Source organism: Ascaphus truei, chromosome 10 (assembly GCF_040206685.1).
Source record: "Ascaphus truei isolate aAscTru1 chromosome 10, aAscTru1.hap1, whole genome shotgun sequence".
NCBI lineage: Eukaryota > Metazoa > Chordata > Amphibia > Anura > Ascaphidae > Ascaphus > Ascaphus truei.
In genome coordinates this window covers 56,169,798-56,186,377 of record NC_134492.1, presented here as the reverse complement: position 1 = coordinate 56,186,377, position 16,580 = coordinate 56,169,798, and the positions used below count along the sequence as shown (strand labels likewise).

General features: G+C 44.7%; 1 protein-coding gene across 2 annotated transcripts in view; it reads right to left on the bottom strand.

The window, feature by feature from the left end:
- The window catches only part of LOC142503968 (coagulation factor XIII B chain-like), a 51,039-nt gene that overhangs the window by 29,165 nt on the left and 5,294 nt on the right, over positions 1-16,580 (bottom strand). Inside the window, exons 2-7 of one of the 2 annotated variants that reach the window (XM_075616995.1) lie at positions 15,857-16,057; positions 11,796-11,981; positions 9,252-9,428; positions 6,255-6,431; positions 5,144-5,323; positions 518-703 (exon numbers count right to left, since the gene is read on the bottom strand). In XM_075616995.1, the coding sequence (XP_075473110.1) occupies positions 518-703; positions 5,144-5,323; positions 6,255-6,431; positions 9,252-9,428; positions 11,796-11,981; positions 15,857-16,057 (1,107 nt within the window). The remainder of the gene's footprint in view (positions 1-517; positions 704-5,143; positions 5,324-6,254; positions 6,432-9,251; positions 9,429-11,795; positions 11,982-15,856; positions 16,058-16,580) is intronic. The other variant, XM_075616996.1, reaches the window with a different exon arrangement.

Below are 16,580 nucleotides of genomic sequence, written 5' to 3'. Positions count from 1 at the left end.
TCATTAGTACACTTTGCTCCTAGGAGGGACTGACCCCTTAACCCTGTCACTGCCATTAGTACACTTTGCCCCTAGAAGGGACTGACCCCTTAAACATGTCACTGCCATTAATATACTTTGCCCCTAGGAGGGACTGATCCATTAACCCTGTCACTGCCATTAGTACATTTTGCCCCTAGGAGGGACTGATCCCTTAACCCTGTCACTGCCATTAGTACACTTTGCCCCTAGGAGGGACTGACCCCTTAACCCTGTCACTGCCATTAGTACACTTTGCCCCTAGAAGGGACTGACCCCTTAAACATGTCACTGCGATTAGTACACTTTGCTCCTAGGAGGGACTGACCCCTTAACCATGTCACTGCCATTAGTACACTTTGCCCCTAGGAGGGACTGACCCCTTAACCCTGTCACTGCCATTAGTACACTTTGCCCCTAGGAGGGACTGATCCCTTAACCATGTCACTGCCATTAGTATCCCTTGCCCCTAGGAGGGACTGACCCCTTAAATAATTACCGTTGCATGTTGGAGGTTGTGGCCATTTACCCGCTTTACATGTTATCTCAATGGATCCCTCTATCCTGTACCCGTCTGCGCACTGGTAGCGCACGGTATCACCGCTGTGATAACCCTCTGATCTTGTCACCGCTGATCCGTGGCCTGTAGGAGGAGGCTGACCACATCTGATCTTTTCTTTGACTTCTGCAAAACCAAGAAAATAAAATCTCAGGGGTGCTGAGGGAGGTGCTGGGGTGGGGGTGTAGAGGGAGAAAGGGGGTGGCCCGGGATTAAAGGGGTTGCACCCCATTTGGCCACCCCTGACCCCACCTGGGAGACAAGGGGTTAACTGGGCTGAGGTCCAGAAATGTGAGTTAACCCCTGTTATAACCTGTAAATGTGTATTTCCCTGTTTCCCCTGTGTTATTGTAACATCAGCGTCTGCACCGCACACACACTAGAATCCATCCGGGAGCACAAGGGTTAATAGTCCTTTAATGATTATAGCTCTTTGTGTAGTTTTCCCGCCTTTTCAGGCACCATTTTGCAGGTCCCCATTGGCCGCCATTAGGGCTCAATGCATTTCAATGGAGAATTGTGCTGTTTTAGTCCTGTTTCCTGTAAAGACCAGCAGGTGGCGTCCGAGAGGGAGAGCGGCGGTTTCCCATTGAAAGTCAATGGGCTCATTGACTTCAACGGAGATGCCTCGAGGTACCCTTTCGAAGAACGAGTTGGCTGCCGTCCAGACCGCAAACCGCAAAGCGGATACAATGTCCTTTAAAAGAGTTAAAATCACTTGAGTCAAGTTCAACGTCAATTGGCGTGGGAATAAACAGTTCTAGGGCACCTAGAAATAAAATTCTTTTTGCCCCTAGTTCCTAGGCTTCCCCCCACTCGACCACCACCGGGTCCCCGATTCCTGGACCCCCGATAAGGGTCGAACCAGATAGAGCGGGTCGCGCCATAGGCTTTGTCGGCGGCGGCAGAAACGGCTCCAAAAAATGACTAAGTGGAAAATGTTGTATTTTTGTATTCCATAGCTCCGGTTTCGGAGGGCCCAGCGGATCAAGGTTTGGGGTATCTGTAGTCAATGCTCCGGCATCACTGCAGAACCATCCTTGACCCTCCTGGACCAACCCAACAGAGTGTGGACCCCCTTGAAGTTCGGGACTTTTCCCATAGACTTCAATGGTAGAAAAACCCCATTGACTTCAATGGCGGCGATTTGCCATTGAAAGCCTATGGCGGAGCGGCCCGTTGGTTTCAATGGGGATTTAGTGAAAAGCTGAGATTTCTTTTTCAGCGGAGATGTTTGTATTAAAGTGAAAAATGATTTAATGTGCATTTGTGTAACTCCGGTTCCCTAGGTCCTAGCAAGTCGCTTTTTGGACCATATGGTGTCCCAGTTCCGTCCATGAGAACTGAGAAGTTTGGTTCTGCTAGACCCAATAGAATCGGATATTTTAATACATTTATGTTTTATGTTTAATACTGTGTTCCAAGGTATCGACAAAGACTCAGAAGAAATTCCTTTGTCCACCAAGATAGCAGATGGCCCCAGAGGCGCCCCAATGTCTCGGATTTAAGTGTTGTGCAAAGGGTCTTGTCACCCTCCCTGATGATTTAAGGGCGGAGGAGGCTCAAACCAGAGCAGTCTCCAAGTGTCCCAGTTATCACCTTCCAACAAAGGTTATCTTGTTAGAGGTCCATATGGGTAGACTGGCTAGCATTCCATTTGCCTAGGGGGGGTTACAGAAATGAGACCCCCAGAGTTCTACTGCGCATGTGCCAGCTAGCAGGGGGGCCTGTCCCAAAATGTGTTCCCCCATCAAAGGTTGGCTGGAGATAATGGGAAACCAATCACAGGTACTTAATGTTACAGATAGAGGGACAAAAGGTTTATAACCGGCTGTTCCCCATATATCCTTTGTCTTCATTCGGTCTTCATTTGGTCTTCATTCGTTTTCGTTTGCTGATATGGTAACCTGATATCACCTGAATGATTTCCTGACTGCTGAGAGAAATGCTACATCATACTTCTCATTCCCCAACCCCAATGTAAGTGTACTTCTTGTTTGTTACTGTATTATCTTGTGTGTTCACCTATCCTAAGGAATAAAATCACTTTATTATATCTTAAGCCTCGTTCAGTTCAAACCCAGTTATTTTTTGTGTAATATTAATAAGCCTGTGGAAAGCTATCGTCACAGGGGGCGCTATTTTTAAAAACACAATAAAATAACACCAGATCTAGCAACAAGAAAATACCAATTGCTAATAACAGGGTATTATTTCCTCTCTCGGAGCGGGGTTCGATGTTGGAAGATTTAACACGAAACAGACATTTGGCCGTGACCGTCTCCTTGTGACCAAGTCTCTGCCGGCGTTCGGATGCCGAGGGACCCTCCGCCGACGGCTGCTTCTCCAAGGTAAGTTAATGTAAGGGTTAGTTTAGTGGTTAGGGTAGACGGTTATGGATAGGGGGTTTAGGGTTGGGGGCCGCGTCGGTATTAGTAGTTTTCAGGGTACGGTTGGGGACTTGCTTTGGCGGGGAAGTGGCCGGCGGAGAGACGTCCGTGTGGTGAGGTGAGTGGCGGTTTATCACCGGCGGAGATTTGGTTCCGGCAAAATGGCTGCAAGCAAATGTCCTAGGTCATTCTTTAACCGTTTCAGCGCATCGCGTTACTGAGCCCTCGGGAGCTAAAAGATGTTAACAACAAATCCCCTAATTGCCCCGTTCAAAAAGCATCTCCAGGGATTACAATAAGGTGAAAGCCCTCAGTCATTAAACACCTTCTCAGCCATTTCTATGTAACTTCTTTTTTTATTACATTTCCCGGTGGTAGCGCTGCGAGATATAGACAGGAGACCCTGAGAGCATACGGCGTGATGGGTGCGGCGCGGCGAGGAAAGGCGCTGATTCTGAGAATAGCGACGCAGGCTTCAAACCCGAATCCAATCCTCGGATCAGCGCCTTGGGGGAAATCCTGATATCCCTCCGTGATCCAGGCACCAAACTTAGATTATAAGCTTGTTCAGGACTGGGAAATGCTATATACTGTGCTATATTGTCATTTAAAAAGTTCCTACTGGGAGAAGCGCAACATGAAGTTATTAATATAAGAGGACATATAACTTGTGGTAAGCACTGTGTTATTGGTGTACCACAGGGGCGACCAACTGCAGCTCTCAAGGGCTACCAACAGGACAGGTTTTCAGGATATCCCTGATTCAGCACAGGTGACTCAATCAGTCACTGCTTCAGCACAGTTGGCTTGCTCAGTTAAAGGCTGAGCCACCTGTGCTGAAGCAAAAATATCTGTTGGTGACCGTTGAGGACTGGAGTTGGCCAGCCCTGGCGTAGCAGCATGGACTTAAGTGAGTAAGGAAAGGAGCAAGGCTTTCAGAGCAGCGGGATTAGTGCTGAGGTTTGGAGCAACATTTTAGAAAATAACATGTGTAAAATGTCCTTTGTCAATTTCTATAGATTACACCAGCATAACAGTACTCAGCATTCTGGTTTTAGCACATAGAAAGAAACGTTTAATTTGAAGATAAATACTCACATACAAAAATAATACAAAATGGTGGTAAAGTCAAATAAATTAGGATATCCTCAAAGATGGTTGCATATTATTCTGTTCCTGAGTGGAATACTTGTTTTTGATCTTAGTATCATGTTGTTAATCCTGATTCCATCTTTATCCTTTATCTGTTATCCCTCTGTCCTCCTGCTGGTGTAATCCATCTTCACTAGCTACACCCTGATAGATATTTATCCAGATAGTATCTTTTAGCCAGCTCTTGCTATTACGAACTCTATTACCAGATAAGGTCCTAAAGCTTGAAACTGATGTCATATCTGATAAGCAACTGCCCATCCTCCAAACAAATTTATTACCAAATATGGCATGTCTTCTGGAAAGATCTCAGAATGCCTTATTAATCCAACCTGATGCCATAGCCTCTTATGATTTCATCAGTTCTAACCACAGTTGTCTATGGTCACTGCCATTAGTATACTTTGCCCCTAGAAGGGACTGACCCCTTAAACATGTCACTGCCATTAGTACACTTTGCTCCTAGGAGGGACTGACCCCTTAAACATGTCACTGCCATTATTACACTTTGCCCCTAGGAGGGACTGATTCCATAAACATGTAACTGCCATTAGAACACTTTGCTCCTAGGAGAGACTGATCCCTTAAACATGTCACTAACATTGGTACACTTTGCCCCTAGGAGAGACTGATCCCTTAAACAAGTCACTGACATTGGTACACTTTGCCCCTAGGAGAGACTGATCCCTTAAACATGTCACTGCCATTAGAACACTTTGCCCCTAGGAGAGACTGATCCCTTAAACATGTCACTGACATTAGTACACTTTGGCTCTAGGAGGGACTGACCCTTTAACCATGTCACTGCATTTAGTACACTTTGTCCCTAGGAGGGACTGATCCCTTAAACAGGTCACTGACATTAGTACACTTTGCCCCTAGGAGAGACTGATCCCTTAAACATGTCACTGACATTAGTACACTTTGCTCCTAGGAGGGACTGGCCCCTTAAACATATCACTGACATTAGTACACTTTGCTCCTAGGAGGGACTGACCCCTTATCACAGAGTTTCAGTACTTACCCACACAGAAGGGTGGTGATGTCCATTGGCCATTCTCACAGTGAATTTCCTCTCTTCCTACTAACATGTAGTTATTGTCACACTCATAGCGTACTGCATCTCCATCGCGGTATATAGCTCGGTCTGTGAGAGGGATGGCATGTGCAGGTCTGGGTGGAGGAGGGCACTTATTCCTTGTCTCTGCCATTAACCAAGAAGTCGTATTGCAATCAATATGTGTCAATGACATTAAAATACTTTTACCATCTATCTATCTATTAATCATTTGCTGCCCGAGCAGGTCATCTACTCTTTAGGCTTTTAAGTGTAAACAATTATTAAATAATAAAAAATAACCATTATTACAATAATTGTATAACTAACTTACTAACTTATTATTATTATTATAAACATTTGCAGCTCAATTGATAACTGTTTGAAGGACAGACAACAGAGAATTGTCATAAATGGAACTTTTTCAGGTTGGGCTAAAGTCGTGAGTGGAGTACCTCAGAGATCGGTACTGGGACCCCTGCTTTTTAACTTGTTTATTAATGCCCTTTTAGATTTTGGCATCGAGAGCAAAGTCTCCATCTTTGCTGATGACACTCAATTGTGTAAGGTAGTAGAATCAGAAGGACTTGGAGAGACTGGAAACGTGGGCAAGTAAATGGCAGATGAGATTTAATACAGATGAATGTAAGGTTATGCATTTGGGAAACAAGAATAAACAGGCCACTTACAAAATAAATGGGGCAAAATTAGATCAATCCTTGATGGAGAAGGATTTAGGAGTGCTTGCAGAAGAAGACTTAACATCAGTGCTCAATGTCAGGCAGTAGCCAGAAAGGTCAATAGGATATTATCCTGCATAATTTAAATTAAAAAAATATATATATATACATTGATTCTGAAAACACTTACTTTGACCCTGGTTCAATTCCCAGTGCCAGCTCCTTGTGACCTTCAGCAAGTGTGTATGTGTGTGTATGTGTGTGTATGTGTGTGTGTATATATGTGTGTGTACACATACACACAATTTCCAATATACAGGTATGTTGCATTTTTGGAATACACGTCTAAAATCGGTAATTAATACCTATCCGTATCATGATTAAAAAGAAGACGATACCTTCACACGTAGGGGGCTCAGGGGACCACCCAAAGAAATAGCACTGAATGAGTTCAGAGCCTTTCAGTGAGTAATTTTCCCTACAGAAAAACTGCACCACGTCTCTGTCCACATAGGTCATCTTTTGGGGGTAAAACCCTCCGTTTTCCACCAATTCCAACTTTAAACAGGTCAGTCCTAAAACAGGAAACGTGTTAAACTCAAAATAGTCACTGCTTTCATGGGTAAAGATAAAAGCACCACATAGCCCATATTTCAAACAGTATTTTTTATACAATATTACCAAATCTTCTATCAAGTTTTAACTTTGTATTTCTGTGAAATCCTTTTCGTGCGGTAATTGGTCATTCTATATGGCCGCCATAGTGAACAGCCTAAGAAATGCCATCACGCTCTTCCCAGATCGCTGCAACGTTGAATCAGATTGGCATTTTAAATTCAATTCAACAACCCCCATACAAAGCAGTGTATGTCATGCGTTATATGGAAATTGTCCGTTTTTTTAATTCAACTACTATGTCTAGATTTCAGAAAGTACCTTTATTACAAATTTAATTTAATGAATCATGGTCATGAAAATTGTCTTTATAATAGGAGAGGAGTGAGAGCTTTTACTGTAGTACACGTTCCAGATATATTGGACTGTGGGTTGAAACTCTAATAGATGGAGGGGGAAGGGTGGGCGATAGAAAGCTCACTGATTGAGATAAATGTACAGTATGGGGTTGCAGGGTGCACGGAACAAAAGGGGACCTTTGTTCCCCTCTACAGTACTAACACATCAATGCAAGTACCAGCACTCACTGTCTAATAGCTAAATGATCTGCTGAATACAAATGTCATGAAGATAAATAGATTTAATTGACACTATAAACAAACCGGAATGAAATAAAATGTGTATGCAAAAAAACAAGTGTCACAATGGGAATGTCTCAAAGTGAGGGGGGTGGGGGGGGGGGGAGAAGAAGGAGAAGGGGGAAAAAAACATGAACCATAAGGAAAAAACACAAAAAAGGAGAACAGAAAGTATGCTAGGGGGGCGACGTTTAGAGTGACTACCTCTTCATCTGACCCATTCCCCCATGTCCCAAAAGGTCCCAGAGGTACTTCCCTAAGCCTTCCTTCCCCTATCACAGGTCACATCACACTCCCCAGAAAACTGCTAGCAATCATATAGTATAGGCTGAACATAGCTTTCAAAAGGGCAACAGGAGTCCACAATAGTCAATGCAAATAGTCAATGTAAACAGCAATCAAACCCTCTGTTGCTCTGCTCCTTGTGCTCTGTGACTACCAGAAGTGCTACCTCTACATTTTCCTGTATCACTGCTTGTCTGCATTGACAACTGGAGTCAGAGGCAGGCAGATCGGAACCACTCGCGCATGCACAGGGACGCTCCTCACGAGTAGAGGAGGACAGATGACGCACGTGCAATGTGGAAGTGCCACGTTGACAGCTTCTAGCCTGCATGATGAGAGGTTTCGTTGTGTGACGTCACCTACAGTACACTGTGGAGTGGCAGCCCGGGCATCTACTTATAACAGCTGAGACAGCAACTTCATTCCCCAGCACTCCACAGAGCACGAGGAGCAGAGCAACAGAGGGTTTGATTGCTGTTTACATTGACTATTTGCATTGACTATTGTGGACTCCTGGTGCCTCCCTTTTAGCATGCTGTAACAGGGTCTTATCCCTATTAACAGGCTTGCCTCTAATCCAGCAGTGTGGTGGTTAACTGCTGGTACTCAATTAACCAACACCACCTGGCTGATTAGAGGTTTGTTAGAAAAGCCTGCCTTTGAGACAGGAAGGGAGATTCCTGAGTCTCACCATTGGGGGGGGACTGACCAGAGGAAAGGCTGTCTTGAGCTTCAGAAGGACTGGACTGTATGCTGATAGCAAGACAAGGGGACCAGACCTCAAAACCTGGACAGACATTGCTGTAGCACACAAAGGTGCTTATCCAAGAGAGCAGAGAGGACTTCCCCTACAGCTTCAGGAGACAGATAAGACTTTCTTTTGGAACTGTTATATATCTGTATATATGTTTATATTTTGGGGCTGGTAAATAGCTTAGCTAACCAACCCAGTCAGAGAGGGGTGTAGATAGTATCCAAAACGTAGATAGGTTTTTGTTTGGCGTATTTTCATATGTTTTGCTGTATTTAAAGGGACAGGCGCAATAAAGCCTAATTTTAATTTCACCTTAAAAACAGTGTCCATTGCGTACCTCTGAACACGTCTCTTACACATGCCCAGATAGTATCCCTGAGAAAGCCATACGTTGGTGAAACGCGTAGGATGACCTAAGCAGCACGGAGCAGACCTCCTTTTGCTGTTTGGCCTCTCTCTAACATTGAGCAGACCTCCCGTAGCAACTTCTGAGCCTTGCCAGCCTGTTACAGATTATAGCTGCAGCCCAGTGGAAATCTCAGTCTACGTAGCAGAGACATGTCACGTGTGACGTCACTTCCGGGTTCGGCCAAGGAGAGAGGACGCCATCCACCACAGACAGCGCAACATGTGGAAATCAGCTGAGGGCATATCCAGAGGACAACCACTTCAGCAGCGGCATTACCAACAGGGGGAATATATTTGCTCCTCCATCACCTCCAGGACCTGAAAGACTGCACCAAAGAAGGACTGAATCCCTCTACATCGGGCTCATCAGCAGCAGAAACTTCAGTCGGGATATTACCCTGTTTTTACATATATACTGTATGCATTACTGCTTTTAACCCTATAAAGAATCTTGTTGCTATGTTGCGCCCCCTTTCTTTTTTTTGTGGTATTAAATCCTAACCTGGTGGTGACATTTGTGGACTATAGTTGGCCACATTGACTGAGCCACTGATTGAGCCACCTGTGCTGAAGCAGGGGCATCCTTCACACCTGACCTGTCGGTGGCCCTTGAGGATTGGAGTTGGCCAACCATGCTCTATATACTGTCAGTGCTGTAGAAGAAAGAATATTATTAGCACTGTACATAAACTCACGAGTGCATCGTGGAATGGAAGACCATCCCCGAGGGAGGCATTCAACCCAACCCGCGGCGCTCCCACTGGCAGTATGAAACCCTCCATCACACTCGTAGTGCAACCTGGCGGTGGTCCGGAAAACTCTCTCTGTTGAGGAGTAGCGTCCGTTCTCCAGGCGGGGAGCTTCACAGGTGTCTACAGAACACGGGACAGACAGTAAGACACGGATCCACTAAGTCTCTTAACGTAGCATTAACCTAACTCAACACCATGTTAAAGAGGTGGGTAGATAAAAGGCACTGCCGCTCCGAGGAAAAAACAGGAAACTCACGAGCAAAATGAGCTAAAATCAATTTATTAAACTACATAAAAAACATAGTCAAAAATCAGAAAAAACACCATCCCACGCGTTTCACACCCCCTATGGCACTTTTTCAAGAGGTGTTTTTTCTGTTTTTTTGTCTATTTCTTTATGTAGTTTAATAAATGGATTTTAGCTCATTTTGCTGGTGAGTTTCCCTTTTTTCCTCGGAGCGGCAGTGTCTTTAATCTATTGCAATTTTTGATCGAAAGGATGCCATTGGGGATCACGGAGGCTTCTCTGGAGCAGCTGATTTTGACACAAACATATCAGCTGGAGGAACAGGACGGTGCACAATCGTGAGTTGCGTTACTCCACACCGGTTGCAGTCTTGACACGGGGCTATAAACTGAGGCAGATATTCCGGGGAGGTTTCTCTAAGCCCATACAGGTACCTATCTACAGTACCTTGCCCAGCATCTGTGTCTTTCCTGCCCTCCACTTTAGTAGAAGCCGCATTATTGCAGATGTTGCCTCCATAAACCCTTTACTCCGGGCTCCGGTATATCTGCAATATTTTCTATATTTTACCCTCCTAGTGCTCTTATTAGGTTTTTTTGTCAACACCATGTTAAGACTAATAGCTCGGAAGCGTTAATAGTAAAGAGCGTATCATTATTCTGCATTTTTGGCGATTTAAGGCCTTATTCTATGTAGTCCGAAGTGGCCGATTGGGCCGTTTTTTTGCCCCACTGATGTCTACCCCGATTTGAGACAGATTTGGACTATATTGAAGTTTCCCTTTAGAGCTTTGTCTCTTCGAAGTCCAAAATGATGAGGGACCCCTGGGATTACGTCAACTCCACCTTTAATTCTTCTGTGAAAAGGTGTATACATATATATTATGAGGAATACATTTTTATTTGGTTTGGACCTGGTCTCTTTCGAGCTATACATTCTGCTTCATGCTATAGGATCTATTTTCCATGTGGTTTTAGAGGAGCATTCCCTGCAATATCCTGCATGTGTTTTTCTTTAATAAATCAGTTCTGTAATATTAGATGCTTACTAAATTTCTTTTTTATTCAACTTAACGCCATTTTAATGGGTTTTAATACACTGAGCATCCTCTGATTTCTATAGCAGGATTTATCCCACCTCCCCAGCAAGATCTTTGCAACACTTTCCGGTTTGTGATCATTTGCTGCCAATGTTCCCAGCAGTTTGAGCTGCAAACTGTAACAATAGGCAATGTTACCGTAGTAATATCAGGATACATTGTAACTGCTGAGTTATTCTTAGTTTAGAAGCACCGTATAAATAAATAAGAAAACAAACTAATTGGTTAAAATCTGTATTCAATCTGCAGTATCTCCCCCCCCCCCCCCCCCCTCTTGTTTACATGGGTGGGGAGCATGGGGTGCCTGGATGAGAACTGCATACATTTCCGCTCCGAGGACCACATGGTTAGCAAGATACTTTCCGGGAATGGTAGCGTCGGTACTTTCTGGCAGTTTAAATCCCTGGCCACACGCGGGCCAATAGGAGGCCGCAATGGATGACTTTGAGGCTTCCCATTGGCCTGCGTATCGAGGGAGATTAAAACTGCCATTTTGTTTTGCCCTGGAGGGGGCGGTACTAACGCTACGTACACAGATACGTATCTCGGGAATCAGGGGGTCCCATCCATGGGAAAAAAAGGGCGGGAATAAAAATGTGTTCCATTTCATTTACAAATAGCATGATGCAATTCTGACAGGAAGGGGACGTGCATGAAACCGATCATGTCATCCGTACGACTAAGAAGATAAACGACAATTCTCCAGCGGCCAATGGAAACTTTCACGAGTTCTTGAGTTTTGTCAACACCAACTCTCTGTAGCTTTTATTTACCAAGGAAATGGGAAAGGTTGTCCAATTATTTCAAAACCCTTCTGCTTTAAAAAAATAAAGTCCGACATTCATTAAACATTGAGGCCAAGCTTCCTGGAAACAGTGGTAGAAAGATTTAAGCAACCGTTCCGCTGTAATAACAGGAAGGTGGAAACGCTTCAGTTAAACAGTCATTTTCACAATTAAAAAGCCATTTTTTGGGGGTCTGAGACCCTCAAAATCTCCCTGATTTCAGTATTCTGTGGGTCAACATCTCTGCAGTAAAAAGTACTGGTGTTCTGGGTGAAAAATAAAAAAAAGTGGTAAAAGGTCAGTCTCGCCCCATAGCACCACCTCCCTCCAGACAATAAATACATGTAAAGACATACCAGATATTTGATGGCACCCTAACGGCGGAGACCAGCCAATTGAAGAACACTGTATCTCTTCCGTGGCGTTTCCACTTGGAGTAATGTATCCGGCAGAGCAGCTGTAGTGGACCGTGTCCAATATTTTATACGACTCCTTTGCATTATGTACGATGCCATTGTCCAAGGATGGCCTGATACACTTCTCTGGCATGCAAAGAAAGAGATGCATTATAACCCTGGCTTGACCAAGGGTCTCAAATGGACATTATGACGGTGCTAAGACAGTGCTATAGGGACTCCCAGCCTTGTCCTCGTCTAAGCCAGGCCCATAATGGCCACTAGTTCCCTCCGTACTAATGGCCTGACATGGTCCAGTCTCCTGAATGGCACCTCTGCCTGTACCGTCCTCCAACTCCTCAACTGATACACTATTAGCAACAATCTCACCAACGGTCTGAGCCACTTCTGCTGCTAGCTTACTCGCAAACCCTGGCTGCAACCAACACTCAGAAAATTGGTCTAATGAGGTTGAGGAGAGAACTTCCTTCAGTGTCTGTTCCTCCACCTCCGCTAACATATGTGGGTGACAAAGGCAATAATCAAAGGTAGGCTTATGGGAATCAGTGGAAAATACCCAGCCCAACTTCTACCCTCAATGCTGCGGCTTGGTAGTTGAGTGGGGGAAGTCTGGAAATATGCTGGTAGTTCAGCATGGGGGGGGGGGCGAGTTGGAGGGGCCTTATTACCTGGTATTTCAGCAGATGGAGGTGGATCTGAGCCTGGATGATGGCAAGATGTGCTTTTTTTTTTTTTTTTTTAATTGCCTTGGTCAATACAAATATAAGTAAGTATCCTGCCAGTAAACAAAAATTGACTTTTCAACCTCAGTTACACTGTTATTGTAGTTCCTGCTGGTATGGTGTCACTGGTAACTTTGCAGTGGCCAGACAGTTATTGAGATCTCTTCTCAGGGGAGATGATAATTTGAATAAAGGTGAGCAGAGGATGAGGTTGAAAAATGAGCACCAGGGACTTATGTTAAACAAAAGGGCTTTATTGTAAAACTTCAACAAAATCAGCTGTAACATTTCCCAGCAGGTGAATCTCACTCCTCAACCTGAGAGGGCCCATTACTTAAGAAGCTTAGAAGGACGATCCCAGAGGAGGCTTCTACTAGGCTTGGGCTAGGGCGTACCGTCATCAATTGAGAAAAGGAGACCCCTCCCAGGATCCTTCATTACTCAGAACCCATGTAGCTAATCCTGTAGATGCCCTTGTAGTCTTCTGTCTTCTTGCCCAAACTAACCGACGAGGGAATTCTCTATATCATAAGTTCCCAACCACAGTCCTCTGGGACCGCTAACAGTGCAGGTTTAAAGATACCCCGGCTTGAGCACAGGTGGCTCAATCAAAATGATTGGACCACCTGTGCTAATGAGAGGATATCCTTAATCCTGCACTGTTGAGGACTGGAGTTGGCCACCCATGCTCTAGATGGTCCTATCGCCTGGTTACCTTCTAAACATTTGAGGCTCCTGTATGACAGTTACATTAATAAACTAAGAACTAGACCATACCAAAACAAAACTGGGAACAGAACTAAGAACTAAATTAGATTGTAAGCTCCTCAATTAGACTGTAAGCTCCTCGGAGCAGGGACTGCTCTTCCTTAATGTTACTTGTATGTCTGCAGCACTAATTCCCATGACCTATTATTTATATTATTTGTTATTTATATGATTACCACGTGTATTACTGCTGTGAAGCGCTATGTGCATTAATGGCGCTATATAAATAAAGACATACAATGCAATACAACTAACCAAGAGCTGTGAAGAAACTGACTCAGATAAGGAGGAGGGACTGAGAGATTTATAGCATGGAACCCAAACCACTCCTACCTTGTGCTGAACAGCTACAGGGAGAGGGTATGCCAAAATGTGATCGTTTTACCTCATTGTAGCCATAATAGGAGGCTACGTTCTAAACAAAAATACCAGAAGGGAAGGAGGTGTGATTTGATGTAGACCAGTGATTGGGCTATACAGACGTTTGTCAGTTCAATTGCCACGTGAGCCACTTACTCGCTCTACGACCATCTTATCTTTTTGTGCATCCCTGGTTATACGCTGGGTTATTAGCTGCAGAAAAAGAGAGGTACTGATGCCATTATATAGACCACTGGTGAAACCTCACCTAGAGCACTATGTTTAGTTCTGGGGACCATATATCCAAAGGGACATAAATACATTAGAGGTTTTGCCAAGAAGTGCTACCAACTGCGAAGGTACATGGTCTGCGTCATAAAATGTAGAAGGTAAATCTAACGGGCGTCAACGTGTACATCTCGGAGGAGAGAAGAGAGAGGGGACGTGGTAAAAACGTTCAACTATCATACTCCAGAGAAAGAGAAATACTAGAACAAGAAACCAAGAGATCCAACAGGGTTTTGGGATAGGAAAATGGGCAAACTACAGATGTAGCAGACAATATATTATTATTATTTAAATGATGCGTGTGTTATCTGCGTCACCATTGTTTTCAATAGCGCTACTGTTAAACATCTGGATGTGGGCCCCCAAGGGGCTCTTATTTCCTATACATTTTGGTAAACTCTCCTGGGAAAAACAAAGAGATTTTAATAACTAATATATATATATATATATATATACAGTGTTCGACAAACCTATACATTTGCTCGCCCCGGGCGAGTGGATTTAACCCCTGGGCGAGTAAATATTGGCCCAAGCAGCACACGTTTGGTACTAGGTGGCGAGTAGATTTTTTTGTGTGGCGAGTAGATTTTTTGGTGATTTGTCAACCACTGTATATATATATATATATATAGCAAATGGAAATATACTGTATGCTCATTTGCATGTCTTAGGCAGGTCTGCAACCCCGCCTATCACCATTATCACCCTGACACTTTTTGCTTCAAAACCCTTTTAAACATGGTTCTCTATAGGCTTAAGCTTGCTGCATGGTCACAGCTTTGAGCACAGCCAGGGTTAAGATGCATAGCCAGAAAACCCACCCACAGACAGCTGTTTCGAACCATGTTTAAAATGGTTTTGAAGCAAAAAGTGGCACTGTGTGCTCATTTGCATGTCATTTCCCAGAATCCCTTGCTGCAGTGGAAGTGCTGTGTGCTGGGTGATAATGGTGAAAGGCGGGGGTTGCAGACCTGCTTAAGGGCTCGGGCATAGACACTTTGCCCGTGTGAAGGAGCGCTGAGGCTCAGGGAAAGCGTTTCCCTGGCCTTAGAGAGCGCGCCGTCCGTGGGCGTCTGGGGGCGGGCCAGTGACGTCACGGAGCTGGTTTGCCCTCATTGGGCGAACCGCTCACGTGACCGGCCCTGCGCTCCGGCATGCGCCAAATCTAAAATTTAGGCCTGGGACATAGTAGGATCAGCCTTGCTGACCCGTGCTGAGGTGCGCTCACGCTCAGCACTAAGCCCCTGCAGCTGCGATGAGAGCGGCTTTAGCAGGGGCTCGTGCACGCTTACGCGCGCTTGCGGAAGCGTGTGTTTTACCAAAATGTTAGATTTGGCGCTCGCCAGAGCGCATGGCCGGTCACGTGAGCAAGCGGTTCGCCCAATGAGGGCGAACCAGCTCCGTGACGTCACTGGCCCGCCCCCAGACACGCCCACGGACGGCGCGCGCTCTAAGGCCAGGGAAAGCACCGCTTTCCCTCAGCCTCAGCGCGCCTCCGCACGGGCATGGTGTCTATGCCCGAGTCTTTAGGTAAGACACACGCTTCCGCAAGCATGCGGAAGCGTGCGCGAGCCCCTGCTAAAGCCGCTCTCATTGCGGCTGCAGGGGCTCAGTGCTGAGCGTGAGCGCGCCTCAGCACGGGTCAGCAAGGCTGATCCCACTATGTCCCAGGCCTTAGACATGCAAATGAGCATACAGTATATTTCCATTTGCTATATGCTTTGCTGTGGAGGGTTTTTGTCACTTTTTTTACTCACCATAACTTAACTAAGTACTGTATATATATATATATATATATATATATATATATATATATATATATATATATATATACACAGTACTATATATGTATAAAAAACCTACTGAAACACATGGGTGCTGGTATCCAGGCTTGGGCTGTACATGTAATTTGCTCTTCTTGTTTCCCGGATTGACTGGTGTATCCGGCTGCACAAGACAAAGACAGCTTCTTCCCTTCTTCCATCGGGAAATAGAACTTTTTGAAGATATAAAAGTACTGGGCAATCTTTCCATTCTCCACGTTGGGCAGGTCACATTTTCCATCTGCAATTAGACAACCATTGTAGGTCAAACTAAAAAAAGTCCGCAGCCCTCGAAAAGATATAGTTACATGATGATATCAGGACACACGGCAAACAGACTGGACAGCAATGTCTCCAGCCTCTGTGGCCCTTTCTCTAACTCTTAATTTTACTTTAACGAAAATCAGACCTGCAACTACAATATGTTTCAATATTTTTATAATGTTAGCTTGCAAGTTTGATAAATCCATAACATTACCCCATATAACCGCTCCCTATAACACCTGTTACCCCATATAACCCCTCCCTATAACTCCTCCTATTGTCCCATATAACCGCTCCCTATAACTCCTCCTATTACCCTATATAACATCTCCCTATAACTCCTCCTATTGCCCCATATAACCGCTCCCTATAAATCCTCCTATAACTCCATATAACCTCTCCCTATAACTCCTCTTATTGTCCCATATAACCGCTCCCTATAACTCCTCCTATTGTCCCATATAACCGCTCCCTATAACACCTGTTACCCCATATAACCC